This window comes from Trichoderma virens (assembly GCF_000170995.1).
Source record: "Trichoderma virens Gv29-8 chromosome Unknown TRIVIscaffold_5, whole genome shotgun sequence".
NCBI lineage: Eukaryota > Fungi > Ascomycota > Sordariomycetes > Hypocreales > Hypocreaceae > Trichoderma > Trichoderma virens.
The window spans coordinates 1,409,690-1,427,453 of NW_014013744.1; the positions used below are offsets into that span (position 1 = coordinate 1,409,690).

Here is a 17,764-nt window from a genome sequence, read left to right on the forward strand (position 1 = left end):
TCACCCTGCATGGAGGGGTAGCTTGCATATAACGTCTAGTCAAGCTCGCCTGAGTGTAATGTATACTGGACTAGGTACTAACAAGGTCATCTTTGCGAAGTAGCCAGGACTCATGTAAGAGTTTTCCCTCCTCGGTCGCGTTAATTTTTTTTTCTTCTTTTCTTCTTCTTCTCTTCTGCCCCATCACTTATTCCATCCTCTTCTTTTCCCTACGAGGTGCCAAAGAAACAAGCAATGGCCTCAACTCTGAATCTGTTGGTGAGGGTTCTTCTGTAATACCCCGTCGGCAGCAGTGGAAAGATGGAGACTCCGGAACAGATGGTCCGGCCAAAGGGTAAGCTAGGCATTTAAGTGGCGCCATCTCAACGTCCAGTCTGTTAGCCTAGTACAAAGTTGCTATATCGGCGATTCCATATATATACTCCCGACATGCTGTATGATTGTTTTATTATTCCCTCAACAACTGCAGTACTCGTACAGTATTTCACTCAGTGTTATAAATACAAATAAGTCTCGGTGGATTGCTGACGAAAACGTACCAAGACGTAGATCATTTTCTACCAGATTCCGACTATAAAGCTCCTAGCTTCCGCTTGATAAGCACGCCGACGTGTACTTGCCTCTCAAGCATGGTAAATAAACATCTTCCAAGACATGTCCCTCACCGGCGAGACATATTTCAACAATAAGGACCTATCAGCGCATATAAATGTTTCATGTTACGTAGACATGACATCCACTCATGCAACCCATAAACCCTCTTCGTTCTTGAAAATTGATGCCCGCAAGCAAGGAGCTGTATTTCGTGACAGCTTGTGTAACTCTCCTCTAAAGTTGTAGAGGCAGTTGCACAGAGATTCGCCGGTAATATTTAGCGAGGCTACATACGGAGCTAGAAATGTTGCAGTTCAATCGTCGTTCATAATAATGAAGCCACGATTTAATACCGCTACTGTTCACTCATATCATATCTGCTTCGCTCAGCACGATCTATATAATCAAATCCCAGGAAGCGTTGTTTAGTGTCTGAAACGTTGATCATGCAAGCCTGTGTACTAATCTCTAGATCAGAAGTTTTATGCAAACCTGCTAAATTAAGAAATAAAATATGTGTGCAGTATGGAATCTTCGCCTTAATCAAGTGGGTGTTTCATAAGGTTGCCTCATACCAAAATATTGATAGAACATCTGTCAGGAAGTTTTAAGGTTGGATTCACCCAGAACATTCCCATCGAGTAACTCTGAGGAAGGGTCATTAAGAGAGAGACTTGGATTTACACTGAAACAGACAAACAAAAAACAATAATTGATGTAATTCATAAATGCTTGCAAGAACTAAACGACGAGGTGGATGCATCTATCGCAGCACAATCAGAATAAGTTAGACCGATCGAGGGGGGATGAGGTTATATCTTTACTAGTATGGATCTAATCTGATAAAGTGGTGCAGCTATATCCGCTTAATGAGCACCGATCGCACCAAGATGGCGGGTCTGATGTTGAGAGCTTGGATCGATAGCGTTGGTGCCCGTATATCAAGGTCACGGTGAGTCTGCTTGAAGATGGGTCAAACAGCAAGGGGTCTTAGTCAATGAGAGTGCGTTGTTTGCGCATTTGAGACATGGAAGCAAAGGGGGTTTTGATATAAACGTGAGGGTTTGCTATGAGCTCTCTCAAAAGAATTCCGACTTTGTCAACTTCCCGAAATCTGGAAGATCTCTTCATGCCACATTTCGATTAATGAGTGAGATGCACTGAAGACAGGGTACAGTGCATAATAGACAATAGATATGGAGTATCTTATTCTAAACATCCCTCAGACATTACTATCACAACTGTTGCTAAATAATAGATGATGATGTCAAATATCGCCCAAGACCGTAAACTGAATGCGGCATATCTGTTGGGGGTATAATTAAGCTACTACGCTATAACCTATCTATAAGCTGATATAACGTGCAGCCAAGGCTGTTTTATGTGAATTACTTGAATATGATGAAGTGGAAAGCAGAATCTCAATGTCATATCTAACTTAACTATGCCTCGACACCTTTTGATGTAAGCTCGAGTTCCCTAACTAGTGTCATACGTTTTGTGCGGACACCGTCCTGCTGCCAGGCTGTATATAATAGCCTGATCATGAAGGGGATGAAACGATTCTTCCTCTACTGAGCGGTAATAGGCCCCAAATGTTGCAATGGCATGCGAGAGGGTGCCCAAGGTCAGACGCTTCCTTCCGGTACGTCTCCATCATCCTCCATCCAATAATGGATTAGAAAAGGACAATTCATCTAATATTGGTATATAATGTATGTTCCGTACGCGCCTTATCAAAGGGGCAGATGTTTATTTCGCATTTTTTCTGGAGTGCTCCCGATACGAATGTCACCAGATCTCTCTCCTGTGGTCTATTGATGTCCCTAATTTCTGATGTTGAGGAATAAAGACAGACTATTTCTAATTCACTGGTATTCGGTGCTAAAAACACAGCAGCCATGTCCTTCTGTTCTAGGCTCTACATGCGTAATTCTGAGGGACAACTTGGATATGCTGTCCCCAATTGCCGTTCTACTGACTTCTCTCGCCATCCCTTTCATAAACATCAGTTTACAACTCACAATCTTGCCATCACTTGGCACAAATGATACTGTAGAATAGGATTTCTAATCTACCATGTATCACTTGATAAATATTAAAATATACAACGATTAGTTTATAACGCTGGCTTCTTAAAGTTGGCAATAATGACTCCATATTCACATGCTGCTCATCATTTGTCATTGAGTCGCAAAATACATAACTGATAGCAATCATTTCTTTCATAGTTGTCCCAAAAAGTTTTACCTCGGTTATTCATAACCGGCAAATTGAATGTACAAGATTAGAAAAGACATGTATCATAAAGGCTTTCACCGCGTTTTCTAGCACCTTATGAAATGCCAGTTTGGCGGTCAACAAAAAAAAAGCGGTTATGACATCATGACAACTAAACACTGCAATTGAGTTTTACCACGGCAATTAGACTATAGTCTACGGCACTCAATACAGACCCAACGCCTTGATTGCCGAGGATATCAGTTCGTACGACTCATGGCCACGAAACGAGTCAGAAGAGGAGTGTGCCGACGAGATCTGCCGTACGTGCACAGGTACGACGTATCTGGGGATGCTTAATCCAATCGACCGGGGCCGTACTATCCGGGCTGGGAGAGGACAGGACCCTCACCATCTCACCAGCATTCCTGCTAAGACTTACGAGTACGTACAAGTTACGTTACGGGATGAAATGTTTCTACAGCTGATTCCCGGCCTGTCTTTGATGCACAAAACGACATCTCCAAGCCGGGTGCCCAGCAACGAGCTAAATTGATCTATGCCAGTGCGAAAACATCTAGGTCAATGGGAGATGAACGGAGATGTCGATAGACGAAGCTATAAAAGCAACGTCATATCTGGCAAAACAAAACAAAGAATCACAAAATACAGCTATATGATAATGAGCGGTGTCATCACGCCACCAGGGGATCCCGTCATCGAACTCGAGTCAGAGTTCTTAGCAAAGGCAAGCCGATCGGTCGCGGTGAGGTCGCCGTATCGCTCGGCATGTTGTCTGTTCGGCATCCAAGCCCCGAGGAGCCCCTTACCGAATCCGCCGGAACAGGTGGCGACCGTGTCAAAATCAGTGGCTTCTAAGTATTACTCGCCATAGTGCACTTTGACAGGTTTGTGCGCGGTAGTGGCTTTTGAAGGCCAAAATCACGATCCCCAGCTCATCTGGAGGCGGTTGAGGAAGAGTTTTCAGCACGAGACGAAAACCCAAACCCCTCTCTTACGCGCGCTGCACGGTAAGGATGACCAGCGTTAGAGCGAAATCGAGGTTGCGAGGAACGTCATAGTGCAGTCGGACGCAGCACCGAGCATCGAGAAAGTGTGTGTGCGTGTGTGTGTGGGAGAAGAAAAACTCGGCAGCCTGATGGAAGAAAAAAAAAAGACCGGCTTTTAACTGACTGGCTGAAGGTCGGGCAGCGCGCTTAGAAGGCGGGGCAGATGGGGATTTTTGGGTGAAATTTTTGTGATCCGATATCTGGTCCACCGGCCCAATCAAACGGACAGGATAAACGGAGGGCAAAGGGCATGGCAATTGACACATGTAATTAATCGAAAGCTGCGGCAGTCAATCAAGCAGCTTGGAAGCTGTCTGTGCATCCCCATCCATTCACCAGCGACTCTGGACACGGTGTGCCCTCCCCCCCACCAAAAAGGCGTTCGCGTGCCATCTCCCGGTAGCATATCAGAAGTTGGCAAGTTGGGTATGGACGAGGGCGCACGCTTCCAATTATATGAGCACGAGGCTCGTCGAGCGGGCGCGCAAAGGGCGGCGCATGCTGAAAATGAAGATACACTCCGGACCGAAGGCAGCAACTAGGGCAGCCCGTGGCGCTTCTTCAGCGACAATTGTTGCTGCATGGGGCTGCAGCTTGCACACACTTTACCTACATGCCTCGCACCTACATTGCTTGATTGCACACATTGCACACATCAGCAGCTCGTCTCCGGGCGATGCCGATCGTGTCGGGCCGTAATTGCGGCGCGCCCAACTTGTCCGTCGATCGTGTCGGCGCCGCAGCTCCCAAACTCAATGCCTGACGATGGCTTCCTGGGCATCCTCTGCGCTTTTCGGTGTGGGAGACGAGCAAAAGACGGCCAGGGGGGGACCCTTCCTCGCTTCCCAGACATGTGCGCAGCACGTTGGACACAACGAAGGCGAGCTGTCGCAGAGTGACGAAGGCCAAGTCTTAGCTACTGGGCTCGATGCCCTCGCCGATGGCCAATGAACAGAGGGCGTTTGGTGTAGTTCTAGAAGATCAACTATTTCGAGATCCGTTTTGGCGCTTGTGATTCCTAGTCGTCTCTGCCAATCATGGCGCGTTTGCGATTCCGATCCATTTTCGGTCGACCTGAAGGATACAGTGCGAACGCCGCGCATCCAACTCGCCCAACCATCTCTAGGCTCTGTCTGATCTGAAGGCAACGTTGGGTGGAGGCTCATCAACTAACCCCAAATTGCATCATACTCCAGCCGCACGCGACGAACAATGTGGGTGAGAGAGGATGAGCGAGAGTAAGACATGTCTGATCTGGGAGCTGAATGGACCGCAAAGTGTCGATGAGATAGGCCTAGAAATCGGGGCTATTACTACCTACCTACCTAGTAGTACCTACTACTTTTTGAGGTGTCAGGCAGGTGTCACGAGCTTTGGATACGGTCAGATTGGGGCGCAGGTTGTGTCGTGTCCAAGCAGGTATGTACTGTATGCTGAACCGTTCATGGAGTTGTGCGAATCACATGGCGAAGCAGCCAGCATTCTCGTCTCCTGGCCTGGCGGCTCGGTGCTACTACCCGACTCATCCTGCCGTGCCTTGCCATCAGCAAAGCAAAGACGACTCCATTCCCGGCTATTAATATTGTGCAGACGCGAGCAGTAGCACCAGGTACGGTGCCTTGATACCTGCAAAGCACCATATTAGTGCCAAACATTCGACACATTCTCATCCAGACCCTTGAGCCGCCGCTTCGGGGACCATCCCCTTCATGCAGCTGGAAGGACAGTACCAGATTCGATGCGCGGTCATCGCAATTTCTGCTGCAGAAGGGTCTCAATACGGACGCAGCACCGTAGTATTGGTGAATGGATGGAGGAGTCTCGGTCCAGACCACCCCTACATGCAGCAACAAAAAGCCCACCTCCAGCGTGGCAGCCAATCGTACAGGCATGGCTGGCGCCGATCCTCTTTTAATAGCTCCTGTTCGAAAGGGAAGCTAGACAAGTCATTTTGTTTGGGAAATACTAAGTGAGTGCCTAGCCGTCAGCCATTTGACGAGTCAGATACACCATTGTGTTCCCCACGTAAACCCCCCCAGCCATGCTCTTCATCGCGATTATCGGCCTAATGCTGCTGCTACCATACAAACTAATCTCTACTTGTACGCTTTGCACTGATCTTACACTACGGCGATGGAGTCGCCTATTAATACTACCTACCTAGTACTATACGCTGCAGCCCTTGGTCTGGAGTAGCTAACTGCACATGTACAAGTACGAGGACTTGTTCATCTATTAGGTGGAGAGAGAGTACCACATGCCAAGCCCAATTTCTGTATTGTGCCGTAACTAAGGGAAACGGCCTTTGGAAACATAGTAGGTGTTTGTGGCATTATTCGATTTCACACAAAGGTGCATGTGCATGTGCAACTTCGTGGGCAGAGCACGAGCAATTACGTCACTAGGGGTCTGCCATCACACGCCCCTGAATTCACCTCCGCGGAGCAACAGCATCGCCATGCCATGCGGACAGCGCTGTTGGTCGTTCATTTCGCAGGATTTACGGCACGAGCTCTAGGCCTTGTACCGATGGGCCGAGTACTGCTACCAACAGGTGGCCTGCAGACTATTCTTATACAAGTCCTCGTACTGTAAGTAATGCACAGACATGAATAGTGCTGCCACCTCGATGGGTTGCCGTTTACCAAACGCCAAGGTGAGTGCGGTACAGGTGCAGCACCACACCTCCAGTAGTGCTGTCAGCCAACTCGGTATAGACAAACGTCCCTTACTCACATCGACCTTACCGAACACCTCTCGCTGCTACGTCTACCTGCAGCCCATGGTCGCACAGGGTGAAATAAGGTACTGACAGCCTCGTCAGCTAAGGGGATGGAAGGATGGAAGCAGGAGAAACGCATCACGCACTAGGTCGGTCGCTCTGCTCCCTTACTCGGTACCGAATGAATGCCAATATGCAATGGTACTGTACAGTGCATTTCATTACGGCGTATCAGCTTATCTGCACCATCCCTGTGCTACTAGGTAATCAAGGTGACAAAACCCCGTCGTGACGAAAAGTACCACAGGCACGGACCGAGGACCGTTCCAAAGGCGCAGATGACGGTGGGGACGCTTCAAAGGGGTGGCCAGGCACAAAGCAACAGCGAGTTTCTGGCACGGCGAAGCATATTCTGTCATGGCTATCCCGTACGCAGTATCCCGCACTTTGGTTCGCCATGTCCTTTGCCCGCATTTCGACAAAAGTGTCAGATCGTAAACGACGTTGCTACCAGCCGCTTGCACAAACGCAGCTTGGCATGACAGGCAGTGCACAAGAGAAGGAGCGGCTGGCGGCGATCAAGGGCCGCGTGCTTCGTATCGAGAGAGAGAGAGCAGTGGGCGTGACTCGCAGACGACAGACAAGGCGAGAGACTCCTCGGGAGAGCAAGCGGTTGCCTGGCCAGCCAACAAGCATCATGCTTTGGGACCTATCATCCATCACATCCGCGGAATATACCAAAATAAAAACAACGGTACGGAGTACGTACAGTACAGTTCGGATATACAAGAATCGAACAGGCATTCTCTTCAGGGTCTTGGGCCAGAGCATATCCGGAAAATTTCCCCAGGGATCACCGGCCAGAGGCTATCAAACGCCAAACGGGTCCCCACCCACGGAGCATAACGGCTGTTGGGATTGGGTTTTTTCATGCCGCGAATAGCGAGGACATGATCGGTGGAGAGGGTCAACTGCACGAAATGTTTAGTTGTATAGCCGTGGCAGGGCGGCCGAATGGCGCAATGCCGTCGAGCCTGCTAGGCTTTGAAGAGGTTGTGCCCGTCAACGCCAAGGCCAAGGCCGACCGCAGGCGCTTCTCAATACGGGACAGGCTGGCTCGAAAGAGGACAAGACGCCGCGGGATCTGAGCCTGAGCCTGTACAAGTAATAGTATACGGAGCACTACTTTTGTTCTCCGTACTTGTCTCGTACGGATATCAGAACTGGGGACGGAGCAATGCGTCCAGGTCCGTACTGCATCGTATCGTCCAGTCCCGACTGGGCTGTATTGGGTCGATGCTGGGTCGGCAGTCGGCGCGAAATCCCTGGGCTGGGTGCTGTGCTATGCTCGCTCGTAACTTGTACAATAATGGCACCTTACATGCAATAATGCGCGGGACATGGGTATTATCTACAGCAGAATCACCCAACGGCAGCTGTTGTTGGTGTTGAGTCGATGACGGCTAGAACGTGCAGCGCATTGCCCACAGGCAGCAAATTTGCCCCAGAGTGCCACCGATGGCCGTCCCCAGGTACCAGTACCTACCTACCTTAAGCGGGCATACGGGTGCTAAGGTACCTACAGTAGAGCACCTGCTTGTGCTAAGGCACCTTGCCTCGTGGATGCAGGTACGAAGCGCTTCGTACCCCCAACTACCTGGCTGTCACTGTCATGTCCCCCCTCATCACAGCTTGAAGAAGATGAAGAACAGAAGAGAGACAAGAGCAAGGAGAGCAAGACGGCGACGGACGCCTCCGCGCTCCTCCACGCTCGGTCGCGCACACGCTGCTCACCCAAACGGCAGACGAACGGGATTCTACGGCTTCGGGCGCATCCCACTCATGCGACCATGGACTGCTGCACACCATCTCGACGACGCATTACCACTACAGCTAACCACCTTCGCCCTGTGCGCCACGCATCTGGAGCCCCCCGTGTATCATTTTGCACTCGCTCGAGCGGAGCCGCCGCAAGCCTGCAGGATCCGACCTGGCACTGTACGGTACAGGCAATGCGCTGCGAAACTGCTTGTCTGCATCGGCGTCCCACGCGCCTTGCGCTGGAAGCGGCATGGCGGCGACGACTGGGCATGGGGCACAGGGCCCGAAAGCTCCCTTGTCGACAGGTCGAGTCGAGTCGCACCCCGGCCCAGCAGCTGTGACAACCGTCATTGTGCCAGCCCACCGTCGGCCAGTGTTTGATTCAGGATGCTGTTGATGCAAATTCGGGGCCAACAAGCACGAGCCAGACTGAGCTGACTGGCAGCAAGGCGATGAACCAAAGAGAAGCTGGGTTCCGTGCTCCGTAGGCTACAGGACATGGTTGCATACATATATACGGAAACACTGCCCTCTCGACGGGCGGACGATCTTTGCTCCCGCTTTTTCTTTCAGTCTTTGCTCTGCCCGTTTCTTGTCTTACACGCATCAGAGATTCCAAGAATAAAACCGCCACTGGTCCTGAGCTGAGCCCGCCCGTCCTGTCCACTGCGACGTTCGGCGCCTCTTTTGCCTCTTTGTCACTCTCGTCTCTTGACTCTTGACTCTCGATTCTCGACTCTTTGACGCTCGACTTGATATTTAATTTGCTTCAAGTGTTCTTGAGCAACATCGTCTCAACTCGGGCAACATCTTCCTCTCCATCGTCTTGCTATAACTCATCTGCCGTCATTGCCCCCCCTCCGCTACCACCATTCTCACGTTACCACGGCTATTGTTACCCGCGTGCGCGCAGAGCAGAACGTGTCTGGCTGGATCCGCCTACTGCTGCAGGTTGACGACACTGAGCAGACCCCGGCTGACCTGGCTAATTCGACCTTGGGTACCAGCTCGTAACTAGCGGCTTCTCAGAGCTGGCGCCAAACTCGCTTGCCTTTCCGCAGCTGTACCTGTACGGCCACACGGGAGACACGGGAGCAGCACTCTGGACTGTACCCTCTGCCGCCACTCGATTCCGGCTCACCACTTTTTAATATTAAAAGCATTGGCGCTGCCGCAGACGCAACCCCTGTATCGACCAGTTCAGGTTGCTATCTATCTGCCCACTTTGGCGGTTCGACTCAGCTGCGCACCGAGACGAGACTCGCGCAAGCAGCACTTAGACCCTGCAGCACGGCATCCAAGTACAGCTACCTTGAGGTTGCAAGCAACGCGGAGAATTGCAAAGATACCTGCCTGCCTCTTACCCACCTCCCCTCTCTGACTCTCTCCCCATATCTCTCTCGTCACTCTCCTCTCCTGTCTCCATCTCTCTCTCTTCTCTCTCCCTCTCTCTGTTGTCTCTCGCCTCCCGGTAGAGCGTCTTCCGTTCAGCTCTGCAAACCCAGTCTTCAACCTGGGCGGGTTTGGCATTCCCCTTTCTAGCTACTGATGCGCCTGTAGCGCATGCAACTGTGCATCAGTTCCACTCTGCCTACTGTGCTAGCTACAGACACCCCCCAGGTTCGGCGGAATAGCGCAGACGCACACGCACACAAAATTGCTTCGGCCCTGTTTGCTCGACCCAACTTGGCCCTGCCCTTTTCCCCGTGCCCCGAGCCGCCGATCCAGAGCCGAACACCAGCCCGCCAGCGGCCTTGAAACTCTTCTTTTAATCCATCACTTCTGAACCGCAACCCGCCAGTTGTCCTCACTTGCACCGCAGTTCCACAGCCTTATCCATGATGATAATTGACGGCGAGAAGTTTGCCTGTGAGGCTTGCGTGCGCGGTCACCGCGTCAGCAACTGCCAACATTCAGGTGAGTCGCTGCATATACCTACTATACCTAGTCAAAGTTGTTTCTGCCCCGCGGCTTTCCCCCCATCTCCAAAAAATACCATGATGTCCTGGCCTTGAATTGGCTTTTTTTTCTTCTTGTCGGCGTCGAACTGTTCAGTTGGTGGAGGGCATGACAGCCAAAAACTTTGTTTGGCCTTGTGCCGCCATAGCAACGCACATGCAGAGGAAGACGAGCATACTTGTCGCGAGAATCAATTGCTAACTGGCAGCTCCTGCAGGTCGTCCTCTTCAACACATTAACAAAAAGGGCCGTCCCGTCTCGCAATGTGCGCACTGTCGCTCGCAGCGCAAGTCCCGGTCCGCTCACATCAAGTGCGATTGCGGCGAGAAGACGAGCAAGTGTGTTCACCTGCAACCGCCCGTCGACGGACACCTTGGTGAGTTTTACAGAATACGAGGCTGCGTGTCCTCCTTCACAAGCTCCCGGTTCTAATCTGTCATCATGTCATGCAGAGACGTGCTGCTGCAACCATGGCGGACGATGCACCTGTGCCGGAAAGAAGGACGTGGCACTGGACACTGTCCCGGAGTCCGACTCGGACGGCGAACTCCAAAAGGCAGCCACCCTGCCTCCTCGACCTGTTCCGAGACGGCGACGGGCTAACACGATTCACTCGTCCGACATTGGCATGACCTTTGACCAGCACGGCCACCACAAGCCGGCCAAGCACAACCGTGCCTCACAAAAGTGTGGGCCGTATCAGCTCAACAGGGTCAACTCGGCCGCCAGTGCCGGCAGCCTTGGCACCAGCACCGACAATCTGCTGTATCAAGCACAGAACGAGGGCCACGCGTCGATGCAGCACAACTTCCTTGCCCGCGAGCAGCGCCTGGTCAAATCCGAGGCGACATCCCCTCTGATGTCTGCCTCTACCTTTTCGCAGCTGAACGGCAATCTGCCACCACTCGATCTTTCGAGCATTTCAAACTACTCTACCTACGCCAGTAGCACCAACTTTGATCTATTTTCAAGCGGCCTTCCCGATGCCGACGGGCCTATCATGAGCGCAAGCCTGGCGCAGTCGGTTGACTGGAGCCACCTTGATCTGAGGGAAGCCAACGGCGAAAGCTTCACCCCCTCAAGCTACAGCCAGGCCGGCACCCAGTTCACCGGCCAGCTCGACTTTGGTAGCGGCTCTGAGCAGCTGCCCAACCTGGCCGGCACAAGGTCTACGTCTGGGGACGTCTCCGAAGTGGAAGACTTTATGCCTGGCGGCGAGGGCGAATTTGAAGGATTTGCCACCAGCGGTAGCTACCTCCGACAAGCCAATGTCGACCTCACCAGCCTGGATTACAGCCTCTTCGACAAGGCCGACAACCAGGCTCTCACCGGCGACTTCTCCACGGTCGAGGACGACCCCGCGTTCTACATTCCCAACTACAGTGGTAACGTCACCACGGTAGACGAGAACCCCGACACCCTTGGGGCTGGCTCACTAGGTGGCTACTGGGAAATGTGATGGCATTTCTGTTTTTCACGGGTTTATTTGGGATTCATCTTCCCCCGTTTCTGTTTGGTCTTTTGTTTTACTTTATTTTTACCTGGCGCACAGAATACCCCAATGGTGGTTGGCATCTTGAACGCGTTAACGACAAAGGCGTTGGGAACCCGCTATATACAACGACAAAAAAAAAGGGCATTTATGGTCTGGAGGGCGTACCTGATTCATACGGTCGGCTATACTTGAGCGACACTTTTTGCGAGCATCCAAATTTCCTTGTTTCGCTTCTTTCGGGATCGAGGTGGCTAGCTTAGCTTAGGCTGCTCCGGAACAGCCTACGATTCAACTCGAGCCAGTCTCTCTCTTTCTTTCACCTTTTTTTTTTCTGTCCGCTGAAACACCGGCCCTGCGGGTTAGGAAACAAGCGGACACCTTTTTTTCCTCGTCTCTAGAAATCATACAATGGGGCACGGGCTACAATTTGTGGGGTGGGGACCAGGGGCAACTTAGGAGGGGGGAAACGTGGGCAATGAAGGTGGGACAAGGCTTCGGTGTCTGGGGTTTTCGTCGGTGCGTCGCTGGGCTGTTTTTCTCTCTTTTGCTTGCCTGATGACGCTGGATCAGCGTTGTTGGGTGGAGGGTCCCATGCGTCTGCTACCTGATTTTTCGTTTGGATCTTTTCTCACTGGCTTGGCCGGCCCAATGGCTTGCTTGGCTTTACGAGGACATGATGATGGCTTTTTCTCTTTCTTGCTGCAAGCCCGCACTTGCGGAGCATTGTTCAGAGTCGCTGCACATATTACAGTTTATGGGACAGATAGACCGTTGTTTATTCGCGAGACGACCCAGTAGGGGTTCGCACTCTTGAATTCTTCTTTTTATCCTTTTATTTTTGAATCATGTCATGTTTCAGTATATAGACTCTGCGCAACAATAGAAGCAGCGACTTTGGTCTAAGACAGTACACTTTTGGATCCTTTCAAGTTATTTTTGCAATTGCAGACGCGCCACCAGCCCAACGGCAATTGGGAAATGGTAGCCTACCGACCGGGCAGACGCCGGTCGCCAAGAGACTGTGCTTCGACAGAGCGCCGCCTGGGGCATCACCTAACGTAACGGTGTGAGGCGACCAACACCGTATGGTGGTCGATTGTTCCAGAGCCACCGTGGACTGTATTTTAGAGAGGGTGAAGATTTTTTCCCTTTCTTTTTCTCACTAACGGGTAAGCTATCAGGTAGTTGGTGTTAAGTCAGGTACAGCGAGAATGTGCGGCTACGACTTCAGGAACCAAGTACTCCGTATGAGTAAGACTGATGGAAAAAGCCAAGGCAGCTAACGTCGAAAGCCTTTTGGGGGACAAACGTGCTTACAGTATTACGAGTACGGCTTGTTGGTGAGTTAAAGGCGAAAAAAAGATAGCGGCTTAGTCGTATCCGCCACACACTAAAAGCCTGTTCCAAGTTCTTCTTGTCTGGCTGGCTCTTCTTGTTAACTGGAGAAAAGGCAAGGTGGATCAAGCATTCTGCCAGAAAAAAAACCAAGTCCACAAAAAAAAAGAGGAACGGGGTTCTATCCGCGGAAGGGCTCGAAATGGATCCAATGAGAAGAGACCGAGAAGAAGACAGGACAGGAAAAGAAGGTAATCTAGCCCACATGTGAATGGGGGTACAGTTCTGTATGATACGCGGCGCCGTGCGAGGCAGACGAACAGACACTCGCTCTACGCTCTGCTCTCTATTTCATCCCGTCGAGGGCGTTCGTTTTGGCATTTAGGAGAGGGAGAGAGGGGTAAATGGAGGAAAGGAAGAAAAAGACAAACTACCTGTAAGAATTCGGAATACTGTAATACTTGCCGAACTTTCTGGGGAGAAGGAGGAGGAGGAGGGAGGGATGAAAGATAAAACTCCGGAGCAAAGTACCTTACGTATAGGTAGGTTTCTGTGTGCCAGAAGGGCGAAGACAGAGAGAGGCCTAGGCCAGTCTGTGACATGCACGAATTGGCTGATCTTGGCGCTGGGGGAGTGGGAATTTCTAGCACATAGATGTTTTTCCTTTTGGGGCTTCTTTGGGGGTGAGAGAGAGAGGAGGCTTAGTACAATACAGTACGGTACGTTACGGTACAGTAGCCGCGTTTTTTTGTTGCTACTGGAGGGCTTACATTCGGCGGGTTTTGTCGTGTAGGCATAAGAGCCCGAAGGCCCAGAACAGTTGAACGTTGGGTGATAATAAAAAGGCAAAAAAAAGCTATTGATTGAGGAGGGGGGGAGAGAGGGAGAGCGCCGGGTTGCTTACCGCTCCGCTCTTTTTTCGGTGTGTGTGTGTGTTCTGTTCTATTTTCTGCCTTTTTAATATTAGACGAAGAAGGGGGGGGGAAGAAGAGGTTGGGGAAAGAAGGGGAGCGGAAAGGCCCGGCGATCAAAACCTCATGGGACAAGGGAATGTTTCGGGACAGTAAAGGAAAAAAAGGTTCGTTTTACGGCGGCTGTTGGGTCGTTTCTGGTACGGGCTTCTATTGGCCGGGTTAGAGTCCAGCTTTGCGCAAAGACAGTTAGTGGCAAAAATGGGCAATCAAGCAAAGGACGTTTCGCTTAAAGGAAATCCTGCTTTTCTTCCCTTGCTAGGGTAAAACGAGTGACGAGCTCGGGTAATGTCGACTCGACAAATGCAATCAACAGAGTGGCTCGGCAGAAGGATCCATACGCTGGCAGTGGGTAGATCCTCCCCATGGGACCATCTCAGCCTCACCGATCGACCTAATGGGGAATCCCCTACACTCCACGCAGGGATTGTTTCATTACTCTTACTCTTCATATGCCTAGTATAGCATCTACGCAGACGCACGTCCCGGCAGTGCCATTAACCTGGCCTTGATCCATCACAAAGCATCCGAGTGACATCGCCCGCGTCAAGCCACACGCTTGACACCATGGCTGCAGCACCAAACACCGCCCTCCACCGCCGATATCCGTAGTTCCACGGGCAAACAAGGAGGAGAAAAGGGAAAAGGGAAAAGCGAATAAGGGGTGCTAATTGTACAGTACAGTTCGGCTTCGACGACTTGACACCGTTATCCATACGCCGTGTAAAACAGCCCAACAAAATCTTAATCGAAACACACAATCCAGTCCCCCTCCTCCTTCTAAGCAACGTCTAGGTAGCCCGACGCGAGCGTGGGACCAAACGTAATGTCATCTGGGCCAGGCGCAATGCCCTCATGGGCTGTCGCCAAATCCGCCAGATGCTGCAGCCCTTGGCTTGCAGTAGCCTCCACCGATGAAGTCGGTCGCAGCTGGTCGGTTAGCTTCTCTCTAACACTATCCCAGTGGCCTCCGCTGGGCTTCTCCAGGATCTCCTTCATTAGCCGGACAGCGCCCTCGCGGGAGCTGTCCATCTTGGACAGTTTGGATAGTGACATGGTGACTAGAGACACGAAATGGTTGGTAAAGGGGCTCCTGAGGTGTGCATTTGCTAGCAGTAACGTGGCCAGCTCAGACGTTGGCCACAGCGTCTCCGTTGGCGTCGCCCCTGGTGTCAACAATGTCACCAGTAGCTTGCAATGCCAGTAGGCGAGATGTACCAATGGATACGACGCAGCCTCGATATGGCCTGGAAGATCCTCTCGGTAGTTCTCGATGTAGTCTGCGAGGATGGCCGCCATAGCAGGCTCGGCCGTAGATGTCCCTGGCTGCATTGTGGAAATGACAAATGCGGTTCTGTTTAACAGCTTTGATAGCCCTATGCAAGTCTCCCATTAGCAACAGTTGATAGCGGTATGTTACCCCTGCTGTTTCCAACTTACGGATTAAATAGTAGCACACCTCGCCCAAGGTGTTCTCCAGCCCGCCAGGCGCAACAACACTACTATCCGGGATTTGTGCTGGTTTCCCTGTTCCAGCTGCGTGCCAGCGATCCATCAGCACAAGAGACCACCAGATCCGCACGCACAGCTGATCGTCAGAGTCTGATTCTGAGGCAGACTCAATTGGCGTAAATTTCCACAGCTTCATCGTGTTGGCAAGCGCCACCGCTCTGGCTAGGAGAAACGGGAGTTGGGATGAGGCGCGCCAATCTGCGTCAATTATCAGGAGAAGAAGCGTCTGGGCATGAACAATATCGGTGGCACGCGAGTGCGGTGCCTCACTGCTCTCCCACTCGTGCAAAAGGGAGCTCGCGGTTTGCGTGTCTCCTGATGATTGCCCGATTGCTTGAAGCGCTGTGATAAATGCCGTCCTTACAGTGGACGGGCATTGAGACAGCAAAGACTGAATCCTTGCCTTGCTGCTGGGTAGTATGGGATATATAGCTTGAACATGGGCGAGATAGCTGTATGCTCCATCAGCTCTGGCTCCGGGAAAGGTAAAGGAGATATGGGATATGGGATATGGGACAGGGGGGTGCTTACTCATGTAACGAATCTTCGTCAATCTCTGGTACTTCTTCTGCTTCCTCAATCTGCGAGTCCATTGATGCCACGGGTGGCTTTGGTGGCACGCTGTCCGTTTTGATTGCTGAAGACTGAGGTGCTAGCGAATTGTTGGCATACGTTGGCCCTGTAAAGCCGTCCGCAGACGCAGCAGTAGGCATTAGTGGTCGCGACTCTGGTCCCCATGGCGCCTGTCGAGGAGGAGCTGATGTGCTGAAGTCGGTTGCTGATATGCTGGAAAACGGTCTCTTACGACCTGGCTCCTCAGGGGGGACTAAGCCGTTGTAAGCTCGATGGCTTCCTCCTGGTGTCAAAAGTCGATCAATCTCGTCTTGGGTAAGACTACCTTCGGACTCCAGCTTGTTCTCGATGCTGTGTATCCTATCTGCCAATTCTTTGATATACCTGTTTCTCATGTCAGCTTATCAGGGCATTCTGCAACTGCTGCTGCAATAACAAACCAGCAAAAAAAAAAAAAAAGGGGGGGGGGGGGGGGGGGGGGGGGGGTATTCATACCCCTTGCTTGGACCACGCTTTTGAGGAACGCGGCTGAACAGACATCGCATAGAGGATCGAGCACAGCTAGAACAAGGACTATCGCCAGTATCCGATTGGGCGTCACATTTGATCTTCTTTCGCCGGCACTCATCACAGGCACGTGACACCTTTGATCGTTTTCTTGGTGGAATGCCGTCTCCTCCCATGGCATACTGTGGTGGCAGCGGAGGCCCAACGGCAACTGGGAGTGCATGCGACACCATATGATCCGATGCCGGAGTCTCGTGAACATACGATGGCGTCTGATGCTGATCTGGCTCGGGATGTGGCATAATGTTACGCATGCTCGGATCTTCCACGTTCATGTTGGGATCAGTAGCCGGGATGAGAGACGTTCCTGCTAAGCCCTGTCCAAGCTGGGCCGCCAGCTGAAGCTCCTCCAGGTTGGGGGGCCTCTGGATGTGATGCTGAGGAGATGCCGGCTCGTGCGTGGGCATCTGGCCATGATCTTGCTCCTGTGGGTGAACCTGGTTAGGATCATGCTGGTCATGCGTCTGCTGGTGCTCCTCATGATCATGCGTCTCATCGCGAGTGGCTGTATGATAGAATGGGCCTGCATCAAGAGCCTCAGCACCCGGTGAAGGATACGACATGTTGTTGGCCTCCTCCGGCTCGCCCTCACGACCGGGACCCATAATCGCCGGGGAGAGAGTTAATGAAGCCTTGGTGAGATGAGATGACAGTGGCGGTTACACCCTGTGAGATTCTACGCAGAGTCGTAGGCGAAAACAAACAGGCCAGACGCGGTTGTTACGCGATTGCTAGAGGCGATCCGGCGCCGATGCAATATTGACTCTGAAGCCATGGTCAGCTTATCACTCGACAGCGAGTCTATGCAGATTCCATTGTCTTTTGTTGCGGGCATCTAAAGCTGCCGGATAGCTGACTTACACTCTCTCGCATAGGAATACGGATGATGGTAATTGCGAAACTGGGCCGTTTGAACGGAAAGGAA

General features: G+C 51.7%; 3 protein-coding genes across 3 annotated transcripts; 2 read left to right on the top strand and 1 right to left on the bottom strand.

Annotated features, from left to right (window-relative positions):
- Positions 1 to 5,593: 5,593 nt before the first annotated feature.
- Positions 5,594 to 8,808, top strand: TRIVIDRAFT_63914 (uncharacterized protein; the record flags this gene model as incomplete). Its single annotated transcript, XM_014102399.1, has 7 exons — positions 5,594 to 5,853; positions 6,124 to 6,200; positions 6,439 to 6,475; positions 6,756 to 6,807; positions 6,914 to 7,367; positions 7,828 to 7,853; positions 8,236 to 8,808. 7 exons carry the CDS (start codon positions 5,594 to 5,596, stop codon positions 8,806 to 8,808), a joined length of 1,479 nt encoding a protein of 492 aa, XP_013957874.1.
- A 1,460-nt stretch (positions 8,809 to 10,268) lies between these two features.
- Positions 10,269 to 11,845, top strand: TRIVIDRAFT_36706 (uncharacterized protein; the record flags this gene model as incomplete). Its single annotated transcript, XM_014102400.1, has 3 exons — positions 10,269 to 10,344; positions 10,604 to 10,762; positions 10,839 to 11,845. 3 exons carry the CDS (start codon positions 10,269 to 10,271, stop codon positions 11,843 to 11,845), a joined length of 1,242 nt encoding a protein of 413 aa, XP_013957875.1.
- A 3,122-nt stretch (positions 11,846 to 14,967) lies between these two features.
- Positions 14,968 to 17,402, bottom strand: TRIVIDRAFT_63912 (uncharacterized protein; the record flags this gene model as incomplete). Its single annotated transcript, XM_014102401.1, has 4 exons — positions 14,968 to 15,563; positions 15,628 to 16,151; positions 16,231 to 16,656; positions 16,768 to 17,402. 4 exons carry the CDS (start codon positions 17,400 to 17,402, stop codon positions 14,968 to 14,970), a joined length of 2,181 nt encoding a protein of 726 aa, XP_013957876.1.
- Positions 17,403 to 17,764: the final 362 nt, after the last annotated feature.